General features: G+C 41.7%; 1 protein-coding gene across 1 annotated transcript in view; it reads left to right on the forward strand.

Moving 5' to 3' along the window:
* The window catches only part of MTMR7 (myotubularin related protein 7), a 100,622-nt gene that overhangs the window by 36,839 nt on the left and 44,290 nt on the right, over positions 1-19,493 (forward strand). Inside the window, exons 2-4 of the mRNA XM_027530129.1 lie at positions 2,983-3,105; positions 5,285-5,447; positions 13,426-13,583. Of these exons, the coding sequence (XP_027385930.1) occupies positions 2,983-3,105; positions 5,285-5,447; positions 13,426-13,583 (444 nt within the window). The remainder of the gene's footprint in view (positions 1-2,982; positions 3,106-5,284; positions 5,448-13,425; positions 13,584-19,493) is intronic.

Raw genomic sequence — 19,493 nt, forward strand, 5'->3', positions numbered from 1 at the left:
ATTTATGCTCCTTTTTTTAATATTGTTAATTGGTATAACACCCTCTGATTTGTTTGTTTTAGTCGCTCAGTCCGGTCTGACTCTTTTGAGACCCCATGGACTGTAGCCCACTAGGCTCCTCTGTCCATGAGATTTCCCAGGCAAGAATACTGGAGTGGGTTGCCATTTCCTTCTCCAGGGATCTTCCCAATCCAGGAATCAAACCCATGTCTCCTGCGTTGGCAGGCGGGTTCTTTACCTCAAAGCCACCGGGAAGCTCAGATCACCCCTGGGCCTCTGCTTCATTTAGCTAGGCACATCTCAGTGTGCAACCGAGTTTTTTCCCCATAGAAATGTCCTACTATATCTCCTTCTCTTCTCCTCCCACTGTCTCTTCCATGATGTCTTTCTCATAGGCAGTTCAAAGTAGAATATTTAAGGACAAAAGTTTAAATACCATAATCCAACCACATGGGAATTGAAAAATATTCTCTTTAAAAAACTCTTGGGTCAGAGAAGAAATACTGTAGTTATAAACTACCTAGAAAATAAGAAGAATGATAATATTACAAACAAAACTCATAAGATGCTTGCCAAAGATTTGCTTGAAGGAAAATGATTGGACTTGAAGCTTGTTATTAACCAAAAAGAATGAAAATTAATGAGCTATCAAACCTGAGGGTTTAAAAATGAACAAAGGAAAACCACATGATATACTCAAAAAAAAGCATGTTAAAACATTAACAAACACAAGCATAAATGAATGATTGGAAAAGAGAAAAATCAACTTCATAAATCCAAGACCTGTTACTTGGAAGAAAAACCTCTGCATATTGAATTATAAAAATGTAAGAACCTAGTTTACAATATTAGGAATGAGAGAAAGGTTGAGGAGAGAGGGATTTGCCCACAGACAAGAATGAAAAGATTATAAGAAATTGAAAGTTAGCAGTAAGAAGATAATTTGAAAAAAATGGATGTCAAAATGAAATTTAGTAAAAAAAAAATAAAAAAGTAGAAAACATTGAATGGATCTATAACTGAACAAAAAATTGGAAGAATTATTAAAGAATTGTTTCTGTATAAAGAAGTGCCTGTATTTGTTTTAAATACTAAATAATTTGTGTGTTGAAAGCTTCCTGATTAATGTAATCATAACTGATTTCACTTGATAAAAGTGCCACAAACAGGCTATTGTAGACCAATATTTCTTAAAAGCACAGATGCAGAAAAACCAAAAAGGAAACCAAAAATAAAACAATTATAGAAGATAAAATATAAGGGATATTAAAACATTAATACATGGACTCCAAGTTGGCCATATACCAAGAATCCAAGACATAAGGGTTAAGAAAATCCAGGACTATTATTGATAGCATCAGACTAAACAGAGCAAATATTCCAAGGCACTGATGTTCATTTCTAATTTTCAAAAATCAGCACTCATTAAACCAGGAATAGGTCACTTCCATGATGTGCTATTTTTTTAAAAAAATCAACATCAAATTCAATGGTGAAATATAGGAAGTGTTTTCATTAAAAACAGGTGTGCACATGAACAGACATTAGCATCATTAACCACTAGGGAAATGCAAGTGAAAAATCACAAAATACCATCTTGTACCTACTCGGATGGCTGTGATCAAAAAAAGATTATAGCAAGTGTTGGCAAAGACATGAAGAAGTCAGAACCCTCATGGAGTGGTGGTGGGAGTGTAAAATGGTACAGCCACTTTGGATTTGGAAAATAGTCTGGGAATTCTGCAAAAGGTTAAACAGAGTTACCATATGACCTGGCACAATTCCACTCCTAGGTATATATACACCCAAGAGAAATGAAAACTTGTCCTCATAAAAACTTGTATGAGAAAAAAAACTTGTATAAGAATGTTCATAGCAGCATTATTAATAATAACCAAAAAGTAGAAACAACCCTAATGTCCATCAGCTGACAGATAAATAAAATGTGGTATATACATGTAATGGAACGTGTTTGGGGCAGTAAAAATAAATGAAGTACTGACATATTCTACAAATGGATGAACTTTGATTCAGGCATGGATTGAAAACATGATGCTAAATGAAATGAACCAGTCACAGAGTACCACATACTGATTTGAGAGATGAGGATTGAGTCAGTGTCTGTTGTAGATGGTTAATTCTTGGCAGTAGTAAGTAGCATTGCTAAGCCCCGCCTATCACTGGAATGTTCTACGGGTGTTTGAGGTGGCTGCCTTATTGGGGTTGTCGTTGTGTGGGTTTTCATTTGCCCTGTAAACAATCTCTTGTCATTTCTTTTACATTTCATATTGGAATGATCCTGCTGCATGTATTCTTGAAATTGCTCTATATTTCAGAGGTGTATGCTTGGTAAAAATTGTTTGCAGAAGTCTTATCTGACAGTTTGAATTGTAGTTCAGGGGTGAGAATTCTATTTAGTAGAAAGATTTTATTATAAATATCAGAATCTTCATTTGGTAAATTTTCTTGGGGAGCACACAGAACATTCTTGTGATACTTTTTGCTCCTGTATGTATGTTTGTATTCCTGCTAGTTTATATGGGAGCAGACAACCTTGGGGCCACTTCCGCAACTGAGAAATGCATAGGAAAATACACTTTTCTTTTTGATGGAATGCAATTCATATATAGTTAACATGTCAACAAAGAACTTTGATGTGTTTACTTCCTGCCTTAAATTAGAATTATATAATTAAAGTAAAAACATTGACCTCTTTAAAACTCAGGATATTCTTAAAAAATAGGGTGTGTGAATCTTATGTGGTATGTTTAAGGTTGCATTTAAGGAATTGGTGAATTTGTATCTTTTGATATACAGACCTTTGTGAGATGTAATTAGCTTAAGGGGGTAAGTTTTTGTCTTTAGTTTTTGGAAGGATCTTGTTCAAAATCATATTTGGATTAAGCACGAGATTACCTGCTGACTCTTGTTTGTGACTAGCTCTTTTGCTTTACGATAACCCTGTCAAACTGATTTCCCTAGGTTGAAAACGTCCGCTTGGTGGATCGAATTTCTTCTAAAAAAGCAGCCCTCGGGACTTTGTATTTGACCGCCACTCACGTCATATTTGTGGAAACGGCGCCTGATACAAGGAAAGAAACATGGGTATGCAGTCCTTATTTTTGGCTTTTTGTGTTTTCCATTGTTTGAAGTAACAAGTTTTGACTCTGTTTTGTCTGTTCTCTAGATGAGGAGGGTGGGACTTGTGGGGGTTGGGTGTTCAGAGCACTCTTTTTGGAATGTGAGCACTGCTTTTTTTTGTAAAGGGTCATGTCCACTTGGTCTATTTACTCACTTTAAATACTGATGACTTGGACATCATCAAAGAGAGACAGAGAAATAGCCAGAGGTGTAAGTGCTTCGTGTCACAGCTGACAAGTAGAGATTCAATAATGTTACTGTACCAGGTACAGTGTTTACACAGTGATTTGCAATCCGCTTCGTTCGTAGCATCCTGTGGTGCAGGCCATTTAGTCATTATGTTGTCTACAATTTTCTCATAATTTAAAAAAGAAAAAGTCTAGGGAAGAGTCCTATTATCAGGTATTTCTGCTACATAATAATGAGACCATTAGAAGGTCCTTATTTTAAGAGAGCTGCCCAACCATGGCATTAGGACCAGAACCAGAATCTGTGGATTGTAGATTCTGCTTTTTCTGTAGACTTGATCTTTGCAGCAGAAGGTGGCCCTCCCTACTTAGTGGAGAGGAATTTAAAGAATGAAGCATTGCCACTGAGGACTGAGCAGAGACCCTCCTGAAAGTCAGAGCACTTCAGCATGGTTTCCTTTCAAATAAATCTCTTCTGCAGCCTGCCTGACCACCAACAGCTTAGAAAACAACCATCTCAAGTTGCTGTTGAACTCAAGCATTCCATGTGGAATTAAGGAGCATGGTGGCACCTCCCAGCGGAACTGTCTCTAACTTTTGTTGATTGCAAGGTTTATTTTACTAACTTCTCATGACCTTATTTAATTTTAGCTACCCAGTGCATTTCAAGCTTTGACGACCCAAATGTTCCCTTACCTGGAGCTGTGCAGAATTCTAGGCTGAAGGGTTTGCTTCATATAATGAGCTTGACTATCAGAAAGCTTGGCACTGAAAAATAAAATGATGAATTCAGACAGCTGGTTCTTACCCCCAAACATACCAGTTCTTGTCAACTGAGTGCAAGCCAGCTGAAGGTCAAGGGTGTTTCTTGTCTCTATGTGTGGCTCAGAGACTGTTACCAAATCGCAAGGCTTTGTGCCCAATGCACAGTGAGGCCCATCAATACTTAAAACACTAGCTTTTGGAACAGAGAAAGGTTTATTACAGGTTTATACAAGGAGACAGGTGGCTCATCCCCTAAGAACCCCAAAGTTACTGAAAGCTTTCAGCAAGCCCCTTTAAAAGCAAAAGGTGAGGGTTGGGTGTAGTTAGTTGTTGCAGACTTCTTGGGATCAAATCCTTTGCTCTTGAGGTCAGGTCATGGTCAGGTAACCATGTTCCTATAAATCTCTACCAAATGAATGTTATTCTCCGTCCTGACAAGAAAGGGCAAGGTCCCAGGGCACAACTCTCACCCTCCAAGGTCTCATTCCTGGCTAAGAGAAGGCCAGAGCTCAGCTGGCAGCTCCATCAGGGCCAGGTTCCCACACCCTGCCCAGTTGTCATCCCTAAGGGAGCCAGGCACCTAATCCAGCTGCCCCTTGGTCTCCTCCAGCTGCCCAAATGGGGGGAGACCAGGTCTCACAGACTGTGACCCAGACAGATGGCCACTGGTAGTGGGTCACAGAGACGGGGATGGGGGAGAGGTTCGCCACTCCTCAAGGCCTGGGCCATGGCTAGTGGAGTGCTTTAGTCAGAGCTCTGGAGCCCCGCAGGACATCATCCTCAATCTGTTCCCCGGGCCCCCTGCCTCACCCATTGGCTCAAGGCTGGGTGAGCTGGAGGGCCTCCAGGAAAAGGCCTGACTCTGCCTCTTAACCTCACTCTCCACCTGACGACCACCTCACTACCAACCCTTGAGCTGAATCACTTCCCCAGTGGTCCCTCATTGTCAGTTACCAGTGGGCAGTGCCCTCTGCAGCACTGACCAATAGCTGAGCAGGACGACTTATTGACAACCGACCAATGGCTGAGCCAGACCTGTTGCCTAGTAACATGGTGCAGGCATAATAAGGCCCAGCAATGGCTGCCTGCTAAGAGCTGTGCTCACCCTGCTCTGTGACAAGACCTGTTGCTTTATGTCCTATGTATCTGTTATCTGTGCTTAGTTTACCCACATTAACTTTTGGTGGTAGATTCTCCACAGTCAGATCGCCACCATCGAGAAACAGGCAACGACGGCTACCGGGTGCCCTCTACTGATTCGCTGCAAGAACTTTCAGCTCTTACAGCTCATCATCCCGCAGGAAAGGGACTGCCATGATGTGTACATCTCTCTCATCCGCCTCGCGAGGCCAGGTAGGGTAGAGCGGCCTGGCATTCAGCGTGGACTCATGCTTAAGAAAGTCACAGATCATGTTGAAGAAATGTGGATAATGCTTCTTAATTATAATGCTTTAGAGATTATATATTAGCCCAGCCTTCAGATGGGGGCTTCCCTGGTGACTCAGATCGTAAAGAATCTGCCTGCCAATGCAGGAGGTGTGAATTCGATCCCTGGTCAGGAAGATGTGGAGAAGGAAATGGCAACCCACTCTAGTATTCTTGCTTGGGAAATCCCATGGACAGAGGAGCCTGGCAGGCAACAGTCCATGGGGTCGCAAAAGAGTTGGACACGACTGAGCAACTAAGCAACAACAAGCCTTCAGATGAGGCCAAGAAATCTGACTGATTTAGTTTCTGTCTCTTGGGGCCTCTGTCTGAGTTAATTACTGTATGAGCCTCTTTCATTATTCATAGTATTTATCTTGGAGGGAGGTTATAGTTGTGCTTTACTTTGGGGATGAAATCATCCCAAAGTGTGGTAATCAAGCCACCTTGATTAAAGCCTCTGACAAAACCCACAAATTGTTTTGTGTTGAAAGCATATCAAATGGTCTAGTGCAGTTTTACCTATGTGGGGGCTTTTAAGTTTTGCTTTCTGTTGCTATTAGATCCTAATATGTATTTTCCAAGGTTGGCATCAGTGACTGTTAAAAGTATGTATATGTTGATTCTCCTGCAGAAAACCTTCTTAGGTTTTGTAGGAAGAATGGCTGATTTGAAAAATGTATGCTTTTAGTTACGGTCTGGTTGTGTGTCCCTCATCTTAGGGTCTTCAGACTTACAGCTTATTCTATAAACCTATGACATTCACAGCTTACTAAGCTATACATTTAAGAAACTCTACACAAGTGTTTCTTGTGGTGTGGCTTGTGTGGACTGTGGGGTTCCTTTGCTAAGTGTCTTGGAAGTGGACAGTGAAAAGAGATCATTTGTATAAACAGTGACATCCGCAGTAGTGTTCACCCAGAAGTCACTAATAAGGGAAATAGGACAGGTTCTTACAGTTTTGTTGTTGTTGTTCAGTCACAAAGAGTTTTGTCCGACTCTGCAACCCCATAAGCTTCAGCTTGCCGTGCTACCCTGTCCTTCACTATCTCCTGGAGTTTGCTCACATTCATGTCCATTGAGTCAGTAATGCCATGCAGCCATCTCACCCTCTGTCACCCTCTTCTCCTCTTGCCCTCAGTCTTTCCCAGCATCAGGGCCTTTTCCAATGAATCAGTTCTTTGCATCAAGTGGTCCAAGTATTGGAGCTTCAGCATCAGTCCTTCCAGTGAATATTCAGTTACTTTACTGAATAGATACTTTACTAAATGCTTTTTGGTTCAGGGCAAAATGTTTGATTGTAAACTCTTCAAAGCATTTGGTTGGGTCCTCAGATTCTTAGGATACGAATGGACCACATCGTCTGTTGAGAGCCAGGAGCTGAAGTTTTGAGATGGGAGGGTTGCCAGGGAGTTGTCAGAATCGGATCACTTTGACTTGACTTCGCTTCCCTTTCAAGTCAGCCCACTGAGGATTTTTTATCTCTGTGTGTTGAAAAGAACTGCAGAGTTAGCCAGAAAAGCAGTTGAACTTTTTGGAGGGCACACTATAATTGGAACAGAAGTTCTGGGAAGATGTACGTTAGGCTGCGTGTGGCAGGGAATGCGAGGGGGATTGTGCGCCAGCAGTTTCTGTGTCACTGATTAATGAATGTCCTGGATAATACATGTGCTCTGGCCGGATTAACGGGATTTAGGAATAGCCCAGAGAACTGGGAAAGGCCTGAGTGGAAGAGTCCATCACGGGGGCGATGAGAGCCCTGGCCCCAGATACCAGCGAGCTCCCAGATTTACATTGGGAGGGTCCCCAGGGAGGAAACCCGCTGTGTTTCCCCTGCTTTTAAAAATATACACTTTTTCTTAAAGATGTAGTTTTGGAAGGTCGGTGTTAGCCAGAGACCAAAGAAGGAGACTATAGTAATTAATTGAATTAAAGCCATTAGCTTGGAAGATTTTTTTAAAAAGCCACCAGCATTGTGAAACATTGGGATTAGAATTGCCAGTTTATGTAAAACATGGTACTTTAATGAGTGTGGAAAGAGGAACTAGAACCCAGGCAGCTTCACAGTTTAATGCTAAAGGCAAGGCTAAAATTAGGACATATTACAGCCCAATCTTGGAAGTAGGGTTTTGAATCTGGGTGGAGGTGGAGAAAGGTGGAAGGGTTTCCCCTGGAGGTGGGGTGGCTTCTCAGGACATCCCAGGACCTTTCACCTTCGCTCTCCATGAGGTATGTCAGAAGAGGGCTCTGGGTGTGTGTGTGTGGGGATGGATGTGAGTGAGTGTGTGGATGTGTGTGTTTGGTGGGGAAATGACTTTGAGTTCCAGCAGCACAGTATCGATCTCTGGGGTTATTGTGGTTAGTCATCAATACAAAGCTCGTATTTTTAGCTCTCCTTGTGGATACAGCTAACTCCAAGGTCCTATAGAGGAGACCTTTTCTTTTTTAAACAAAAGAAGAAACGTTTGGGAGTCTGTTTAAGTCAAGGCCTATGAAGAGGTAGTTTTAAAGCCCTTGAGAGTCTCTCTTCACTGAATTGCAATTTCTGAGATAAGAATAAATCAAATGACTAAAAAATTTGTCGAGATTTTATTGATTTGTCTTTTATGTGAATTCAGGTTGGTAAGGATTTGGTCATGGACTATAAAAGATCTCAGCAAAATATACTGCAGCCAGATCCAGAAAACTCTTTAATTCTTCTTAAAGGAATAAGTTAAAATTGGGCTGTACCCCAAGTAAGGAAATGAATTGACTCTGTAGATCTGATGTACTAATAAGGTTATACATTTTTCTGATTAGAGACCCCTGTTTCTCAGAGGGCTTCATTTCTCCCACGTCCTTTCTTTTCTCCTCCCTCATTAGCTTCCTGCTGTTTATTTTTGTATCTATCATCTTTCTCTCTTGCAGTATTTGTGGGCCCTTTTTAATATTTAAACCATTTTTGGGGACTGTTTTCCCATTTTATAATAGCATTTTTCTTCCTGCTTATCTGAGTCCGTAATTCTTCTGCGTATTATCTGTGGTTCTTAACATCTCAGGATTGACATAGTCTCATTAGCTTACTTTGACTTTTTGCAGTTCTTATCAGAGTCAGTGCCACTTTTAAGCAGTTTTTACAGTAACAATTTCCTTTTCATTGATGATATTAAACTCTGGGTCCAGTAGCCCTTTTCTACTAAGTGTCAGCTTCCTGATGTTTAATTTGAGTACTTGTCTGGTGAAAACAGACAAGAAAGTTATCGTTATTTTTATTTTAAAATGTGCAAAACCCAATAATAACTGTTATCTTATCACTCCTCTTTAAATGGTTTTTCAATTACATTTATTTGAAGTTGCCTGAATTAAGTAGAGCATGGAGAGCAATTTAAATTTCATTACTTTGGATTCTAAAACCCTACATATCAGAGAATGTGTGCATGCTAAGACGCTTCAGTTGTGTCCAACTCTTTGCGACCCCATGGACTGTAGCCCACCAGGATCCTCTGTTCATGGGGATTCTCCAGGCAGGAATGCTGGGGTGGTTTGCCATGCCCTCCTCCAAGGGACCTTCCCGACCCAGGGATCTAACCCATGTCTCCTGCATTGCAGATGGGTTCTTTACCTGAGCCACGGGGGAGGCCCGTATCAGAGAATCAGTTCAGTTCAGTTCAGTTCAGTCGCTCAGTCATGTCCAACTCTTTGCAACCCCACGGACTGCAGCACGCCAGGCCTCCCTGTCCATCACCAACTCTCAGAGTTTACCCAAACTCGTGTCCATTGAGTTGGTGATGCCATCCAACCATCTCATCCTCTGTCATCCCTTTCTCCTCCTGCCTTCAGTCTTTCCCAGCATCAGGGTCTTTTCCAATGAGTCAGCTCTTCGCTTCAGGTGGCCAAAGTATTGGAGTTTCAGCTTCAACATCAGTCCTTCCAATGAACACTCAGGACCGATCTCCTTCAGGATGGACTGGTTGGATCTCCTTGCAGTCCAAGGGACTCTCAAGAGTCTTCTCCAACACCACAGTTCAAAAGCATCAATTCTTCAGTGCTCAGCTTTCTTTAGAGTCCAACTCTCACATCCATACATGACCACAGGAAAAACCATAGCCTTGAATGGGTACATGTATATGTATGGCTGAGTCCCTTTGCTCTCCACTTGAAACTATTACAACATTGTTACTTGGCTATACTCCACACAAAATTAAAAAGTTTTAAAAAGTAAAACCCCGCATACCTGTCCTTCTGATGACTCCTGGTGAATTTCCCGTTTCCTTCCTCATCTTGCCTTACTTAACTGACCTCGTGCTTAGTTGCTCAGTCGTGTCCAACTCTCTGTAGCCACATGGACCTTAGCCCGCCAGGCTCGTTTGTCCATGGAATTCTCCAGGCAAGAATACTGGAGCCAGTTGCCATTTCCTACTCCAGGGGATCTTCCTGATCCAGGAATTGAACCCACGACTCTTGCATCTTGATTATTAAACATTCTGCTGTGTATTTTGCAGGAGATGGAAGTGCTTTGGAAATGTTCAGTAAACCTTGAATCGACGTTAATGGTACTTTTTAATGTTCTCAGAGTAGGCAGTTTGTAGCTGAGGGCTTCTCCTGTGGCTTCTGGGCAAGAAGCTTGCCTACATTAACAAAACTGAGCTTTGACTGACAAAAATGGGGGTTTCTCTGCCATTATGAAGAGTTTTACATAAATTGGGCCAAAGGTATAGTCGATCATCCTTTTCCTTAAAAATAATTGAAAGAGAATTTAATGGCAACCCATTCTGATGGCTCCCAATTTAAGAGGGATCTTAATATTGGTTACAAATTATTCTTGCATGAATTTATGTGTGGTTTCCTTGTCTCTTCCTAATGACAGCGAGAATGATCCCATACACAGAAAATCATCAGTAGTCATAGAGTGGTTTTCTTCCTCTACCTTTAAACCTATGTATAAGCATTTAACCAAGGGAACTTAACTTCTGTCATTTCCCCATCTTCCTTAGCCCTCCTTTCACTGAGGGAACAGAGGCTTTCTCAAGAGATTCTTTTGGCTTCTTGAACAAATTGCATTTGTGGTTAACATTATGATATCAGAAGCCTGAGTCATGAAAATGGTACTTAGAGATGGAAAACATATGTTGGTGTCAGGCTAACTATTTCCAGAACTGGATGTCAATTTTATATGCTGTCTGCCCAATTTGCTAAGATGGCAAAAACTTCCAGTTTTTACTGGAAGTGTCTACATTGTGCGTGTGTGTGTGTGTGCACGTGTGTGCATGTATGTGTACATGTGCATCTTCTTCTTTGTTGAAACTGTATGCTCAATTCTCGAATTGGAAATACGACATCAAGAGACACTAAAATAGAATATAGCTTATCTCACTGATAAACCCTAGTCTTCTTGCTTCTTTTTTTGCAAGAAAGAACACCTGCCTAATGCTAAAGTCAAGTATGACCCTTATCTTATCATACTTGTGTTGTTGTTGTTCAGGCGCTCTGTCATGTCTGATTCTTTGCAACCCCATGGACTGCAGCACACCAAGTTTCCCTGTCCTTCACTATCTCCCAGAGTCTGCTCAAACTCATGTCCATTGAGTCGGTGATGCCATCCAACCATCTCATCCTCTGTTGCCCCTTTCCCCTCCTGCCTTCAATCTTTCCCAGCATCAGGGTCTTTTCCAATGAGTCAGTCAGGTGGTCATACCTGTCGGTGAGTCATTTCAATAGTAATCAAAAGAAGCTAGAAACAGTCTTGACCTCAGGCCGCCTGTGTGTTACTGCGGCCTTTTGCTGGCGCTGGTTTGCATTGTTGGACTTAGAGATGCATGTTTAGGAGCATTCAGTTGTTCACGCTGAATTCCACTGACAGATGAAGGAATAAAAATGATCTAAGAAAACCGTAAGGAGAAACAGTTCTATTGGAGAAATGAAAAGGAAGTTTAGGGGGATGGTTAGAAACTATACAAAAGTGGCCCGCATGGGGGGAAGGGAGAAGGGGCTGCCTCTGGGGGGCAGCAGGTGTGGTGGGGAAGAGCTTGCGGTGTATAGCGGACTCCAGCCTGCTCGCTGTGTGACCCTGGGGACACTGCCAAACCTCCCCGTGCCTCAGATTTCTCATCTCTGCAAGGAGACCTGTGATGATGCCTACTAGATACCTGTCAGTATGTTTAATCAGAAGAGAGTCTGGAATGAAACAAGGGTTCACTATCAGCCGCGGTTTATTATCACCAAAAGTGCTTCGATTTGCACTGTCTAGAAGGTAACTGCTTGCCACATGGGGCTGTCGAGGGCTTGAAATGTGGTTGGTCTGAACTAGGATGTGCTGTTAGTGTGAAACACACACAGAATTTCAAAGACAGTACAGCACAATGTGAAAAATATTAATAGGTACTATATTCCATATATGTTGAATGATGCCTTGGATATGCTGGGCTAAATAAAATATATTGTAAAGATTAATTTCACTTTCTTTTTACAATTTTCGTGTGACTACAAGGACATCTTACATGACACATGTGGCTTACACTGTATTTCTGTTGGACAGCACTGGTTAAGTTGCCTCCCTCAATGCGGCAAGGCCAGAGCAAGAGAACCAAAATCCTCGATCTTGCTGGGAACGGCTGTCAGGCCTGGCCTTGCAAGCACAAAGGTGATGCCCAAAGTCAGAGATGGTCTGGCAGACGTGAATGAAGTCTGTCATCACGCGTCCTTCAACTCACCACTCATGGACAGCGTGCCATGCACTCTGAATGGATCTCGTTTAATGAATCCTAGAAATGCCGTGAGAACAGTACAATTCTGACATTTACGTAGTTGTTGAAAGCTCAAGTGTTTTCAGTGCAAATATTTAAATATAGTCCACAGTCTTTTCCAACTGTTTTATCATTTCTTTTTTAACGCTATTTGAGCCTTAGAACATGGCAGTGGCCAGGCCTCTCTGTAACTCTGAGAAGCCATCCCAAACTTGAGCTCGACATACATAAACAGATTGAGTTCTGGTTGTCAAAGGAATATGTATGTCCTTTAAAAAAAAACAACAACATTGCACTATATTTGATTTACTATACTGTGTTAGTTTCAGATGTATGGCAGAGTGATTCAGTTATACCTGTATGTTCTTTTTCAGATTCTTGGCCTTTGTAGGTTATTACGAGTTATTGAATATAGTTCCCTGTGCTATACAGTGACTCCTTGTTTATTCTCTATATAGTGGTGTGTATCTGTTTAATCCCATACTCCTAATTCCCCCACTCCTTTCCCTTTGGTAACCATAGGTTTGTTTTCTATGTCTGTGAGTGTGTTTCTGTTTTGTAAATATGTTAATTTGTACTGTTTTTTAGAATCCATATAAAAGTCATGTCATATAATGTTTGTCTCTCTCAGCTTGACTTAGTGTGATAATCTCTGGTACATCTATGTTGCTTCAAATGGCAATATTTCATTTTTTATGGCTGAATAATATTTCTTTTTAATATATGTGTGTGTGGGTGTATGTGTGTGTGTGTGTATATATATATATATATATAAAACATCTTCTTTATCCATTCATCTGTTGATGGACACTTAGCTTACTTCCATGTCTTAAACATTGTTAAGAAACATATGTTCTTAATTCATTTTTAAGCTCCATATTTTATGTGGTCTGAAAATATAGTAGTTTTCAAAAGAAACTAAAAAAAAAACAACTCACAAGATGGGGAAGGTCACACTCCTGAAAGGAAAGACGTTCTTTTAAAGTTTTGTTCAGTTGTCCTGAGGTCTTGTCATTGTTGGGAGGAGGTGGGTGGCCCCACTATAGAGATGGGGTGCCTCTAGGAGGGTCCCGAGGGTAAGCAGCTGGGCTGGCTTCTCCAGCCCGGACAGAATGTATTTGGGGGGATTTGGTTGTGGCTTTGACTTGGCTTGATTTGGTTTTATTCTCCCTTATTTTTTGCAGTGAAATATGAGGAGCTGTACTGCTTTTCATTCAACCCCAAGCTGGATAGAGAAGAAAGGGAACAAGGCTGGATGCTGATCGAGCTCAGCGAAGAATACAAGCGCATGGGCCTCCCTAATGAATATTGGCAGCTCAGCGACGTGAATAGAGAGTACAGGGTGAGTGGAGGCATTTGGTGAAATGAGTGCTTAGTCGCTCAGTCACGTCGGACTCTTTGTGACCCTTTGGACTGTAGCCTGCCAGGTTCCTCTGCCCATGGGGTTTTTCAGGCAAGAATACTGGAGTGGGTTGCCATTTCCTTCTCCAGGGGATCTTCCCAACCCAGGGATCAAACCCACGTCTCCTGCGTCTCCTGCATCGCAGGTGGATTCTTTTCCCACTGAGCCATGGGGGAAGCCCATTTGGTGAAATGCGGATACTTAATCCAGATGAAGCCCTGACATCACAGAGCTGAGCATGACTTCTCTTAGCTCTCCTTTCGTTCCAACAGCTCTTTGTGGGCACAGATGTGTGGATTTCCAAGTCTCCCTTGGGTATTGCCAGCTGTATTCTCCACCTGCATCTGGGATCAGAAAGTTTGAAGAAGCCACCTTAGAGACCATCCCCTCCAATGGCTGAAGGAGTGGAACCCCAGCGAGGCCCAGTGGCGCCCTCCGGGCAGGGCCTCCCTTCTCCCGCCCGGTCTTTTTATAGCTCAGTGAGTGATGAGTAGGGAGTCGCAGAGGCTCTGATGGCAGTTTGGCACCAACTCCTTCTGGGCTCCCTGAACTCTTGATTGGTACACAAGGTCACCAAGAGGCTTCACTGGAGAACCGTGGAGAAACATGTCTGCACTTCCAAAGGGAATGGTGGGTGGAGGGATGTGGAGGGGGGCAGGGCTGATTCATATTCTCCCCAAGGGTGGGCTTGCACAGCAGGGCTGGTTTCCCTATTAATTTTTAAAGTGCTTCAGTAATGAAAGTACAGTCAGAACATTGTAGAGAATTTGCAAAAGAGAGAGAAAAAGGAACAAAACAGCCCGTATCCCATTGCCCTAATGTTCTGTATGTGTGTGTGCTAAGTCATGTCCAACTCTTTGCCTGGAGAAAATCCCATGGACTGTAGCCCACCAGGCTCCTCTATCCATGGGATTTTTCAGGCAAAAAGACTGGAGTGGGTTGCCATTTCCTCCTCCAGGAGATCTTCCAAACCCAGGGATCATACCCAAGTCTCTTGCATAGGCAGGCAGATCCTTTACCACTGTGCCACCTGAGAAGCCCATATTCTTCTAGTAGGTTTTTAAACTTTTCCGTTTTTTCTCATCTGCGTAGTTTAATAACTTTCTCTTACATGAGTAACGTATTTCATTGTTTATAATTGGAGAATGTGGAGGCAAAGGAATGGTTCAAAAACATACAACAAAAATGGAATCATACTGCCTATGCCTGTGTTTTGATTTTCTTCATGTAACATATTGTGAGTATGTTGCTGTCAATAAATATGTGGAAGGTCAGGTCCTCCCACATCTTTCTTCTGAATAACTTTATTATTTTATTTATTTTCGGCTGTGCTGGATCTTTGCGGCTACACGGGCTTTTCTCTACTTGCGGTGTGAGGGCTTCTCATTCCGGTGGCTTCTCTTGTTGGGGGTCACAGGCTCAATAGATGTGGTGCACGGGATTAGTTGCTGTGCAGCATGTGGGATCGTCCCAGATCAAGGATCAAACCCGTGTTTCCTGCACTGGCAGGTGGATTCTTGACCCCTGAGCCACCAGGGAAGAAGCCCTCTTCTGAATATCTGGAATTTGTAGATTATTTGGAATAGAATGGCCACTTTCAGGATGCTGACTTTTCTTCCTAATTGCACTTAAATCTAGCAGTCATAATCTTACACCGTGAGTAGACATTTGCCCCCTTTCTGTCTTAACCGTTATAAGGTATCCGGCTAATGTAATGATTTGTTCTGCCACTAAAGCCGACCTTTGCAGTGGATTTTTAGCCTTGAAATGAAGGAAAGGACTTCCCTGGTGGTCCAGAGGTTAAGAATCCGCCTGCTAATGCAGGGCACACAGGTTCAATCCCTGGAAGGCGTGGGAGGATTCCACATGCCTCGGAGCATCTAAGGCCCATGCACCATGACTACTGAGCCCATGAGCCGCAACTGCTGGAGCTCGCCCTAGAGTCGGTGCTCCGCAGCTGAGAGGAGCTCCCGCTTGCCGCAACTGAAGAAAGCCCGTGAGCAGCAACGAAGACCCAGCTCAGCCAAAAATAAATAAATAAATAATTGGGGAAAAAACAGAGAGAGAGACAGACAGACAGAAAGAAATGAAGGAAAATCCAAGTTTAGTATAGAAAAGTGAATAATTAAAAAAATATTTTTAAAAACATGACACACTCTTGGGTGAGGGTGAAAATGAGGCTAAGCCACATCTGTGGAATAGTATTTCCTTGGAAACACAGGTTCTTCCTATGTCTGATGAGGTTTCCTTCTAGACTTAGCAGCACAAACATGACTCACATTTAGTCACTCAAGTCCTACTGTGTAGAGACGGCAAAACATGAGTTACTCAGCATCTTTTCCCCAAAAGTAATAGATAGCAAACATAAACTAACAATCAGCAAATTGTGCTGGAACAGAAAAGGTGAAACCCTAGGGGATTTTCTGACTTTTACAAAATGTTGTTAAAATGAGACAAAGATGATGAACCCTTATTTGTTACCAGCTTAGAAAATATAATAAAAGTTAATTCTGTCAAACCATTTCTGACTAATAGTCCATTGGGAAGGTTATGTCGTCATCCATTACGTTTGCTTTTAACCTCATGGGTGAGAAAACATCTGCTTTTTCCTTCCTTCTTTTATAAGAGTTACTTCTTTCTGTTCACAAATTCCTTGATGTAAGTGGGGCTAGTGGTGTCATCTGTTGGAGAAGAAGCTGCTGCCTGTGGTGGAAGCGACTCCATACGTGGAGTACGGAACTGAGGTTCCAGAACCAACGCTGCCCTATTCTCTCCAAGCTAATTGTCACCAGCATCATCTGTATCAGCATTGCTCTCATCTCTTTTTATAAGACATTTGCTTTGGGTAGTCTCTCTAAGCTAAGACTTCCTTTTATACCTAACGCTTGTTTTTTTTAAAGATTTTTTTTTAATGTGGACTATCGTTAACGTCTTTATTGAATTTGTTATAGTATAACTTCTGTTTTATGTTTTGTTTATTTGGCCACAAGGCACGTGGGCTCTTAGCTCTCTCACCAGGGGTCGAACCCCTACCCCCTCCCTGCATTGGAAGGCAAAGTCTTAACCATTGGCCTACCAGGAAAGTCTGTGTACCTAACTCTTAAAATGCTCTTTCTTTAAATAAAATAATGGGCATTCATTACCAGGTTAAAATTTTAATCTGTTTCTCTTCAAATAAAATTGAAAGTATAATCCAAACCAGTAATTTTTAAAAATCTTGTTTGTGTCAGTTCTCTGCAGCTATAGTTTATGTATTATGTATTATTTTATTTATATATAAATCATTTCATGCTGTTCCTACCTTACACCATAAATTTCTCCCTATTACATCATTAATTCCATGAAGTAAATTTTAGGTCCTAAATGCTTAAGAAGGCAGCTTCTTAAGCCGCTAACTCTCATCCCAAAGCACTCAGCTGTGTGACGGACCCTCAGGAAGTACAGAGGTCTGATTATAATGCCATGGCTGGCCCCTCATATGGATACGACCCTGCAGTGGTAAATGCGTTTACTGGGAGGTGGTAACCAGGGCAACAAGTATCAGTTTTTTGGGGAATGTGAAGTCTTTGGGGCCAGTAACTCTTTTATTATTCATTACCGCCCTAGCACCTAACCTAATGCCTGGCACATAGTACGTCATGTTCAGTAAAAATTTGTTGATAGACATCAATATTCTGTTATAGTCATCACACTTTTAAGAGACTAGAACTTAATAATTCCTGCCACTGAAAAGAAAGGACGATCATGTAACATGATAGAGGTGCTAATTGTCACTATGATGGCAATCGTATTACAGCATACAAATATATCAAATTAATATGTTCTACACAGGAGATGGCAAGAGTGAACACCAACATTTTAGCAATCAGTAAACTAAAGTGGAATGGAATGGGCAAGTTTAATTCAGATGACCATTATATGTGGGCAAGAATCCCTTAGAAGAAATGGAGTAACCCTTTTAGTCAACAAAAAAGTCCAAAGTGCAGTACTTGGGTGCAGTCGCAAAAACGACAGAATCTCTGTTCATTTCCAAGGCAAACCATTCAGTATCACAGTAATCCAAGTCTATGTCCCAACCACTAATGCTGAAGAAGCTGAAGTTGAACAGTTCTATGATGACCTACAAGACCTTCTAGAACTAACACCCCCAAAAGATGTCCTTTTCATCATAGGGGATTGAAATGCAAAAGTAGGAAATCAAAATACCTGGAGTAATAGGCATGTTTTGGCCTTGGAGGACAAAATGAAGCAGGACAAAGGCTTGAGTTTTGCCAAGAGAACACACTGATCATAGCAAACACCCTCTTCCAACAACACAAGAGAAGACTCTACACATGGTCAACACCGAAATCAGATTGCAGCAAATATTCTTTGCAGCTGAAGATGGAAAAGCTCTATACAGTCAGCAAAAACAAGACCAGGAGTTGACTGTGGCTCAGATCATGAACTCCTTATTGCCAAATTCAGACTTAAATTGAAGAAAGTAGGGAAAACCACTAGACCATTCAGGTATGACCTAAATCAAATCCCTTATGATTATACAGTGGAAGTGACAAATAGATTCAGGGGATTAGATCTGATAAACAGAGTGTCTGAAGAACTTTGAATGAAGGTTCACTGTACAAGAGGTGATCAAACCATCTCCAAGAAAAATAAGTGCAAAGAGGCAAAATGGTTGTCTGAGGAGGCCTTACAAATAGCTAAGAAAAGAAGAGAAGCGAAAGGTAAAGGAGAAAAGGAAAGGTATACCCATCTGAATGCAGAGTTCCAAAGACTAGAAAGGAGAGATAAGAAAGCCTTCCTAAGTAATCAATGCAAGATCAAGAATGGGAAAAGACTAGAGAGCTCTTCAAGAAAATTAGAGATATCAAGGGAATATTTCATGAAGAGATGGGCACAATAAAGGAAACAAACGGTATGGACCTAACAGAAGCAGAAGATATTAAGAAGAGGTGGCAAGAATACACAGAAGAACTATACAAAAAGATCTTCATGACCCAGATAATCACAGTGGTGTCATCACTTACCTAAAGCCAGACATCCTGCAATGTGAAGTCAAGTGGCCCTTAGGAAGCATCACTATGAACAAAGCTAGTGGAGGTGATGAAATTCCAGCTGAGCTATTTCAAATCGTAAAAGATGATGCTGTTAAAGAGCTGCATTCAGTATGTCAGCAAATCTGGAAAACTCAGGAGTGGCCACAGGACTGGATATGGTCAGTTTTCATTCCAATCCCAAAGAAAGGCAATACTAAAGAATGCTCAAACTACTGCACAATTGCACTCATCCCACACACTAGCAGAGTAATGCTCAAAATTCTTCAAGCCAGGCTTCATCAGAATGTGAACCGTGAACTTCCAGATGTTCAACCTGGATTTAGAAAAAGCAGAGGGACACAGATGAAATTGCCAACATCCACTGGATCATAGAAAAAGTAAGAGAATTCCAGAAAAACATCTACTTCTGCTTCATTGACTATGCTAAAGCTTTTGACTGTTTGGATCACAACAAACTGTGGAAAATTCTTAAAGAGATGGAAATACCAGACAACCTTACCTGCCTCCTGAGAAATCTGTTTGCAAGTCAAGAAATAACAGATAGAACCAGACATGGAACAATGAACTGGTTCCAAATTGGGAAAGGATTACGTCAAGGCTGTATATTTGTCAGCCTGCTTATTTAACTTATATGCAGAGTACATCTTGTGAAATGCCAGGCTGGAGGAAGTACAAGCTGGAATCCAGATTGCTGGGAGAAATATCAATAGCCTCAGATATGCAGATGACACCACCCTTATGGCAGAAAGTGAAGAAGAACTAAAGAGCCTCTTAATGAGAGTGAAAAAGCTGG

Source organism: Bos indicus x Bos taurus, chromosome 27 (assembly GCF_003369695.1).
Source record: "Bos indicus x Bos taurus breed Angus x Brahman F1 hybrid chromosome 27, Bos_hybrid_MaternalHap_v2.0, whole genome shotgun sequence".
Taxonomy (NCBI): domain Eukaryota; kingdom Metazoa; phylum Chordata; class Mammalia; order Artiodactyla; family Bovidae; genus Bos; species Bos indicus x Bos taurus.